The sequence below is a fragment of the Miscanthus floridulus genome, chromosome 6 (genome assembly GCF_019320115.1).
Source record: "Miscanthus floridulus cultivar M001 chromosome 6, ASM1932011v1, whole genome shotgun sequence".
NCBI classification, from domain to species: domain Eukaryota; kingdom Viridiplantae; phylum Streptophyta; class Magnoliopsida; order Poales; family Poaceae; genus Miscanthus; species Miscanthus floridulus.
The window spans coordinates 6,030,358-6,040,133 of NC_089585.1; the positions used below are offsets into that span (position 1 = coordinate 6,030,358).

Consider the following 9,776-nt stretch of genomic DNA (forward strand, 5'->3'; position numbering starts at 1 on the left):
CGGCAGAGGCTGGCAGCTTTGGAGGCCGAGCGGGAGCTCGAGCGACAGAGGCTGGCAGCTTTAGAGGCCAAGCAGGAGCAGGATCAGCGGCAGATGGCAGAGGTGCTCTCCTACGTGCGGGGTCTTGCGATGACCCAAGGTGGAACGGTCCCACAGTTCCTACTCGGTCAGCTGCAGCCTACACCTCCACCTCAGCTTGATTCTACTCCGGTGAGTATGACAAATGTTTTAGTTTCTCTAAATATCAAACCTAGTGAAACCTAGTAAAACCTAGTGCTAGTGGTGATGGTGGTGGGTGGTGGTGGCGGCGTGGTTGGTGGTGGTGGTGGCGTGGTCGTGGTGGTGGCTGCGTGGTTGGTGGAGGTGGTGGCGTGGTGGTGTGGTTGTTGTTGGTGGTAGTAGTGGTGTGGTTGTGGTGGTGGCGTGGTGGTGGTGGTGGTGGTGGTGGTGGTGGTGGTGGTGTGGTGGTGGTGGTAAAAAGTACATGTAATGCTTGGTTATCTATTTATGTTGTCTAACACGTTCTGCATCTTCTTTGTTTGTGTAGCGTCAATCGGCGGCGTCGAACGACCCTAACCTTCTCCTCGTCAACTCCCCAGGATCGCACGCGGCGCCTTCTCAGCTCAGACCATCGCCATGACTAGTTTGGCGCCTCCTATGCCTCTTGTTTATGTTGCTTGTCGAACTTTACACTTGTGGTTGTCTATGTGTCGAGATTTGTTTGTGACTTCGAACTTCGAGACTTCTATGTAATGTGGATGTGAATTATGTGATGTGGATGTGAATTATGTGATGTGGATGTGGTTATTGATATGTGGATGTGCTTATTGTGATGTGGATGTCATATATATGTTTATTTGTTGACTGGAAATGCAAAAAACAAAAAAAATTAAAACTGGCTGTGGCTTTGCCGAGGGCTATGGTCATGCCCTCGGCAAAGCTGGGAATTCTGGAACACACAGAATCCCTAGCTTTGCCGAGCGCATGACCATAGCGCTCGGTAAAGAGGAAGCCTTTGCCGAGAGCTGAGCCATAGCTCTCGGCACAAAAAATGTCAAAAAAAATGATCAATATTCTTTGCCGAGAGCTCTTCTGACAGACGCTCGGCAAAGTTTTTTGGAAAAAAAAATTCAGAAATTCTTTGCCGAGAGCTTGCTAAGGCTCACGGCAAAGATCAACTTTACCATGACCTCTCCCCGTCACGGCAAAAATTTTTGCCGACGGCCGGCTAACCCTCGGCAAATCCTTTGCCGAGAGCCCGAGATACGGCTCTCGGCAAAGTAGCCTTTGCCGTGAGGTACTGTGCCGACCGGCCTTTGCCGAGAGCAACTCTCGGCAAAGCCTTTGCCGAGGGCAAAGGCTTCTTTGCCGAGCATATCCGGCCCTCGGCAAAGAACCTCGTTCCAGTTGTGATAGCTTTCCAGAGAAGTCACTACCGGACTCCCGGCCTTTGCTGAGAGCCCGAAGCTCTCGGCAAAGATGAGTTGACGCTCGGCAAACTATTTGCTGAGAGCAGCTCTCGGCAAAGAACCATCAGCAAAACATCTACCGGCAAAGGATTCTTTGCCGAGAGCCCCTCTCGGCAAAATATTTACCGAGAGTAATCTCAAGGCTCTCGGCAAACTCTAGCTCTCGGCAAACTGGTGCGCCCTGGTAACGCCCAAACGCCCGCTAATGGTGTGCCAGCTTCTTTACCGAGAGCGACCGTCGGCAAAGAACCTCTTTGCCGAGAGCGACAGTCGGCAAAGAACTTCTTTGCCGAGAGCGACCGTCGGCAAAGAATTGTTAAAAAAAATTTACGGCAGAGGCGGTGTTCAAAAAAAATATAGGTTTGCCGAGAGACGACCATCAAGCTCTCAGCAAAGAGGCATATTTGCCGAGAGTCGACCACCAAGCTCTCGGCAAAAAGGCATGTTTGCCGAGAGTGGACCACCAAGCTAGTCGTCGTCAGTCACTCAGTTGTATTAAAATAGAGATGTGGTTGCAGTTGCAGAAGCCAACCATGCATGCAGGGTGCTCGCTGTTTGCCGACATGCTTGGAAACCACTGGTCACACCCGTTTCAAACATATCCAAACAGGGTGGTAACTAGCTAGAGGATATAGTATATATGCATGTATCACGAAGCATGCAGATGCCAGCAGTGGGATACCTACGTGAACCTTGTCTATTGTCTTCATCCAAACCGGGCTTTGGATCTGCTCTCGCTCTCAAAAAAAAAGGGGGCTTTGGATACTTTACTCATTCTCTGGAGTAGTAGTCAAGACTCAAGAGTCGTCGGCATGTATATATCGATCGGCGCTGGTAGCTTGCTAGCTAGACGAGACCTTGGATCAAGGTTCAAACATGAGCAGCAGTAGAGACAGTTGCATTGGGCCATGAACGTTGTACGTACGTGCTCCAATGTCCATTCTAAGCTCCATCATCAGCTAGTAGTGCCTAGTACTAGTAGATAACTTGCACGTTGGGTGTGCATGCATGATGAGCTGTGTGAGACAGTGAGAGCACGTGCGCGCGTGCGCAAGGGTCAACAATGGCAGTGCATGCATGCGCGCGGAAGCAGCTACTAGCAGGTCGGCTGGGGTCGGCGAGAGCTAGCTAGAAACCAGCACGAGGCCGGCGACGACGACGACGAGTCGACGACGCAACCACACCACACCACGCCGGCCTGCAACCACGAACCGAGACACGGCACAGCGCGCATGCAGAGCATCGATTGACTGTCCAAGGTGCGCGCGGCGGCCGGGGACCGGGCCGGGGTGCAGTGCAGCGCAGCAACGAATCTCTCTCGCTCGCCGGCCGGGCGGCAACGCAAGAACCAATGATGGATGGATGGATGGATATCCGATCCCCATGCATGCAGGCCGGCGAATCATGCAGCGATCAAGTACGGTGTTGGCTAGTAGGCTCCATCAGGTTAGGTAATTGCTTGCATTGGTTTAATTCCTGTAGTCCATGCATGCATTCCTTCACATGGCGGAATATGCATGGATGCAGTGTATATACATTTATATACACGTACTACTATACTCCATACAAAAGTTAGCGTTAGCGTGTACAGATGTACTAGTAGAAGAGGTCGAGAGGAGATATTGGTAATTCTCTCCTTCTTGACACTCTTGATGGGCCATGAGATTTGATGTGGCGGCTAATGTGCCGTGAGCCACGTCGTCAGTCTTCGCAGGCTGCCACGGCACCATTTTCCGAGGGCAACTTCATTCTGAGCTTCTGCTACCATTTCATTCAGATTCAGAGAAAACACATCAATCTTGTATTTCTGGCCCTCTGGTTTTGCACCCAGTTATCTCCTGCATCTGCATGCATGCGCAGGCATGGCGGCTACCACTACTACTCTCAGGTCATGTATCTTCCTGATCGGTGGCATGCATGCGTGGGGCTTTTTCACCAGTCTGCACCTCAGTCGCTTCTCCTGTACGTAGACATGCATGTACATACACAGGTGCAGACTGCAGTGGAGCAGCAGCTGAAAGATGCCCTTTCGGCAGCCGATAAACCTTGGGACTGTACACATCAGATCAACAAAGTAAAAAAAGTAGAAAGATGTCTCAAACTTGTAATCTACACGACTACACCCTTGGCCCCCCAAAATAATGTCATTATAGCTATAGATCTATATAAATGTTTGTCCAAAATCATAACTAGCAGCTAGAGTGACATTCTTTTTGGACGGAAGGTGTAAGTATTAAGTTGCGCGCACCACCAAGTGATATGGTACAGGCATATCCGTGGTTGAAACATCCTTCCCAAGGTAAACATATATATCACCATCATCCACAAAGTAGTGGCCATGTGAAATAATTGACCTTTTCAGACCACTCAGCAGCTCTATCTTCTACTCTGCTTTGATATATCAAACGTGCTCCAAATAAGGGGCGTATAGTTTTCCAGGAAAAAAATCAATGGGACAGTTCCCCTAGGGAGCAGCTGTGGGCATCTAACTTGGATTCATGACACTGTGTCCATACGTTTGCATCTACACGGGGATTGTTGCTTAAATTTAGGAGAAATAGTTGGAAAGAGAAAACTACATCTCTTTCATGAGAGTTGGATGCATGTGCATAAACAATCCACGACAATCAACAGGTGCCCATGACTGTTGCATGCGGACCATTCCTATTGATTCCCCCCCCCCCCCCCCCCCCCCCCCCAAATTTTCCTAGAGAGTTCAGAGGGGGACTTTAGGATCTTTGTGAGTCGACTTGTCAGCTTCTTTCTTTGTCCCTCCTTTATGTTCACGCTAGGTTAGGGGCGTGCGGGGAGGGGGTTGTATTTAGGGGGTGTCTAGGTCAATTTGGAGATCCCCATGGTTAAAGGGATGGTTGGAGCGGCATTTGCCACTAGGCATAGGTGATGATAGTGGTGGTGGTAGGTGCGCAAATGGTAGTGACCATGGGGTGGGGACAGGTGGACGACAGCTAGGCTAGTGCCAGCTTTGGATGAAGTTTGAAGATGTAGGGGAATTGGGGGAGAGCATTAGAGATCTATGATTGATTGTTCATCCTACTTACAATAGCAAACACACACAACCCTCCTCCTAAATGTGTCAGGAAGAAGTCTCAGCTCATCCTAGTACTCTTATTTCTTCCTTCCTCCCTCGGTACTCTGCTCCGTTACTCCCCATTCCAAGGACACCACTAAGCATTCGATGTTGTTGGGCGCCGAGTTGGGGGTATAGTAGATTTTAGGATTGAAAAACCTTATGACACATTATGACACCACAAATGATCATGCACACAACATGACAAAAAAGAACAAGCAAGGTCAGTCGAAAGAGTCAAGTGGATAGAATCATCAGGATCGAGAGAAGAATAAGACTGGACCTAAAGATTTTCTAGAAGTGCGAGATAGATGAACAACTTAGTGATAACCTTTTTAGCATATTGAGCAGCAGAGCTCCTACCATTATTTAAAAAAAACATTTTTAGCATATATGTAGCAACTGCATGGGCAATAGATTTCGCCATGTTTTTCATGGATTATTTGGTGCATTGGACCCTATATATGTCGTGGTTGAATACGAAATTCCAAAATTATTATGATATAGAAGTATAGTTATAATAAAGTGTGCATGGACAATAAAAAGAGAGATGGAAGAAAAATAGGATCTGAGGTTTTGATAATTTTTTTGTTTTTATGAAAGGGTTTGGTAATCTGTTTAGAGGAGGTGATCAATGAAAATGAAAAGATGCATTGCAAATGATAGGGGGGTCAGCTTATGTGCATCTTTTTTATGAGATGAACTATTGTTACTATTGGAGATGGCCCTGACGACCCACCGGGCACTCGCCACCAATTGGGGGACTTCGGAATCAGCCAAAACACAAGCAGCACGGGCCTCCTGACAAAGCAGTCCTTATACGGCCTCCGAACGGCCCCGTTAAGGATTTGTGACATTACGGCATTGAGGGTCTCTGCTGCGTGGCCGTACAGCCCATGAGCCCAACTTTCTATTCAGACGGAGAGTCCAGTGCGGTGTTGGCTTGGGCCGTTGGGCTGGGCCGCAGACTGAGGTAAAGAAAGTCACAGGTGATTTTGATTTAAGACATTTTGATTGACCCTCAGCCTGTTCGCTTGCTTGTAAACGATCGTAAATTTTCAGCTGAGAACAGTATTTTTCTCTCACACCAAACCAGTCAGCAGTAAATAATCCACGATCGTTTACGGCCTCCCGAACAGGCTGCTTGCAGCTGTCTCCTGCGGCTGCACCTGCACGGCTATCGGCACCGCTGCTTTCAGGCCCTTCTCCTGATCAGCGGCGGCGCCATGCACACGCACCTCTGCTTCAGCTGTTGCCCCGTCGCCTCTCCTGTAGATGCAGTACAGCAGCAGCTGAAGCATGCCCATCGGAACGCCGGATGAAGTTTGGCGACTGCAAAGGATCAAGAACAAGCAAGCAAACGGAAGGGTCAGACAAGAGTCCGGTGGTTAACTGGGTTCTGTACTTCTGTATGTATATATATGTTTTATCCATGAACATGTGAACTAGATCAGAATCAGATCCAGATGATGTGCTAACCGCGATGAAAAAGTCCCTCCCTAGGAGCCCGTATATCATCCAGAGAGCGCTGGACAGGAAGGAGAACAGCGACAGGTAGAACGGCATGAACTCCACGCTTTTCGTCGCTATGACTCGCTTCTGCAATTACAGGTGTTCGGCCCAGAAGATCCTTGGTTTAGAACACTTGGCCGACCGTAGTAGACAAATGTTTTTTTGAAGAATGTAGTAGACAAATGTTGTCAAAGTGGAAAATTGAAGACCTGGCCTTACGCCGTTATCTTCATTAGTTCGATTTGGTTTCTGTATTAACTATCGGTGAATCTGACTTTTTTTACATGACAGGTTGGTCAGATTAAGAATTGAGCCTTTGCTAATTCATCAGGACAGGGTTTTATCATGAGCTGGGATTCTGCTAGTAGTTGTGTTGTCCAATTGAACATTTTGTTCTATGTTACTCATCAGTGTGAAGGCCGTGTATACTGTATAGTATTACTATATGTCTATATACTTACGACTGATAAATACTCACAGCTGCCACCATTGGAGAGCTGTACATGGATATGGAAGCCACCAGACCAACACTCCCCACAAAAACCTTGCGCATGTGGTGCGTATGCGCCATAAAGCTCGACAAAGCCGCTGCCAAGGCAAACAACGCTAGCACAGGAAGCACAAGCTGCAAGGCAAACCTCTGCAAATCGAAGAGACCATCAGGATCAGCTACACAACATTCAGCAGTTCAGGCTCACTCATCAGACAATACGCGTGAATAATGAATGAAAGAAGATATATAATGCGTCGTTGGCGGCACAGTCACTTGCCTTCTTCTCTGCTGGTGCAAACCATACGTATATGCCGATGAACGTGATCTCCAGCAGGATGCCCAGCCCGTTGATGGTGGCAACGGGCAAGTTCTCCCATCCGGAGCTCACTACCGGAAGCCCGTACCAGGTGTACAGGAGGCAGTTGAGCAGCGCTAGGATGTATGGCACGCATGAGAATTCCTCCACGTTGCCCTTCTTCACCACCCTTCTGAACGTCAATCTGGTCCAACATATGTTGCATGCGCAGTATTAGCCAGTTTCGGATGATCATACATGCATAGTAGTATAATAATTCAGGATATATATGACGCATACATAGGGGCTGTGTAGAGGAGCATGGAAGCAGCATTTCCTGCAAGAGAGACCAGTCAGACAGAGAGAGAGGGACGTATAGGCTTTACATTACAGTTATCTTCAAGAAGGGAAACAATATGATATGAATATATGATTCGAACAGCATGTGGTAGTTGTAGATGTGAACTAGTCACACACACCTAGGATTCCTACTGCAACACGAACTGTATTTGGAACCATTCTTGGTTGCTGTCGCGGCTGCGAAGGCTTCCACTCTCCAAACTGAGCGTGCAAGGGCTGAATGTGCCGATGGCTACCTGCAGAGTAGCATGTTTGCCTCAAGTGGAGGCAACCAATTTATACTGCCTGAGCCCTGAGGCAACACAACTGAATAGCACAATGAGTGGTTGTGCCACAAGAAGCAAAAGGCCTGGCTCCATGTAACTCAGCTGTGTGGCTCCAGTTAGCCTGAGGGAATGATGGCCGTCGAATGTCGTCAGTTCAGGTCATTTGTTCAGAAAGATGATAGACATCCCTGCAGCTGACTGAACAATTTTTTAGTTTTTGTTTCTATGCGTGCTATGCATGTCCAAAGGTAAACTGATTATATATATAATGCACTAGCAGAAAGAAATTAAGTGATTGTTGCGTGGATCACCAACCGTGGAAACCACTCTGCGGCCGATGAGTATTGCTTGCATTGGCTTGTGAAAAATAAAGGTCTGACGAACTAGGTTGAACACATACATATGCTTACTCTTAATCCACATCAGTCCACTTATTCAGCGACGATGAGTCACCAAACAATGCCCAAAAGAGGGTCTCTGTGTGATTCAGGATGAGAATGTTTAGTCGTCATCGTGATAAAAGCCATGCAGCACTGGAAGGCGCATTGCTCCATTGATGTGCATTATGCAGCATTGTTTAGTCATTGCAGGCGCCTAAGTGTGTGTACGATGGTGCATGTCAGGCTCCGCTCAACGCTCACTAAAGCTAGCTAATATGCGCGCGCACCATGATTTGTTAAAGACGCTAGCTATAGTGTGTATGATCGCCTGTCGCTTGCACTAGAAATCTACCCCCTATATATATATATGTTTTTTTTAGAACACCACACTCTTTATTAATTGAGTTGATCATACGAATTACAAACGCCCTCATGACTGGCTGGTACAAAAGAGATTAAACTCCTAGCTAAATTGTGAGCATCAACATTTGAGCTTCTATTCTCATGAGCAAAATCAACAAAATTAAAATCACGAGCCCTAGCCTTCAGCTCCCTCGCAACTTGGCCATACGGGTCCATGCCCGTTTCTTCAAGACTTCTTATGACATTAGCGCTGTCTGAAGCTAACCAGATGGATTGGAGCGTTAGATCAGAAGCCAGCGTTGATGTACGCGAGAATCGAACAGTGGGAGTGAAAAGTCGAACCGAGCACACTGCAGCAGCCAAACCATGTGTGTCAGACCGAATTTTTTTACATTTTAGCCTTTTTTTTAAGTTTCTCATAAATAAACCCCTGGCGAAAAAGAATTCAGAAAATGGACCCTTAGCTCGACGTCATTGATGCTGGCGCCGAGCTAACATGTCTCGGACACCAACGTCTCTGGCACCGAGCTCCTGGGCACGGTAGATGAGCTCGGCGCCAGAGTGACTGGCGCCGGAGCCTTTAATACCTATGGGCCCCGCGCCTCTCTTCCTCTCCCTCTCTCGCCCTAGCAGAGCCGAGCTCCGCCGCCGCTGCCGCCCGCGCCCTTCCCTCCACCGGCCGCCCTCGCCCGCGCCACACCGCGCCCGCGCCACGTCGCTCTGCGCCCCGCCGCGCCCGCTCGCGCTCCCCGAGCCCCGCGGCCACCCCACGGCGGCCCCCAGCGGACGGCCCGCGCCCCGCTGCCGCGCCGCACCCCCACGCCGCTGCCGTTGCCCATGGCTGGCCACCCGCGCCGCCGCCAGCGGCCCTCCTCCGCCCTCCACCGCCGTCCTCGCCTTAGCCTCGCCTTGACCTCCACCACCGGCCTCGGCCGTGGCGCGCCTTGCCACCCTCCACCGCCGGCCTCGCCCCGCCTTGTCGCCCTCCACCGCCGCCCTCGGCCGCGGCCGCCGTGCCTCCCGCGCCCGTCGAGCCGGACTCGCAGCGCAGAGCCCCGAGCATCCCACGGCCCGCCGCGCGCCACCGCTGTCGTCGGTCGCGCCACCGCCGACCCCGCCACCTGCAGCGGCCGGCCGTGCCACCGCCGGCCCGAATCGTCGGCCTGACCCACGCCCATCGTCCGCTACGACTCCGTCGATGTCCGCGGATCAGTCGTTGGAAAGGATAAAAATTATGAATATACAATGTACGTACTTAGTTGGCATTTATTATTTACTAGTTAATGTGATCTAGTGAGATATATATGTAGATAGATAGAAACATAGATACATAGGTACATAGATATAGTTAGATACCTACTTAGATATGTAGTTACATATTTAGTTAACTAAATATGATCTAGCTATTTAGTGAGTGCACTATATATATACACTGTAGTTATTATCTTATTTACTTAGTTTGTAGTTAGAAAGTACTTGTTAGGTACTATCTATCGTCTAATTTGGACTAAAGGACATATGTTTCGTTACGTGTTTGAACTAGATGGACA

At 49.2% G+C, this 9,776-nt stretch overlaps 1 protein-coding gene and 1 pseudogene across 1 annotated transcript; both read right to left on the reverse strand.

The window, feature by feature from the left end:
• Positions 1-5,678: 5,678 nt before the first annotated feature.
• On the reverse strand, positions 5,679-7,404 carry LOC136460146 (bidirectional sugar transporter SWEET3b-like; annotated as a pseudogene).
• A 1,448-nt stretch (positions 7,405-8,852) lies between these two features.
• On the reverse strand, positions 8,853-9,404 carry LOC136460148 (uncharacterized). The gene has a single exon (XM_066459966.1). It carries the CDS (start codon positions 9,402-9,404, stop codon positions 8,853-8,855), a length of 552 nt encoding a protein of 183 aa, XP_066316063.1.
• Positions 9,405-9,776: the final 372 nt, after the last annotated feature.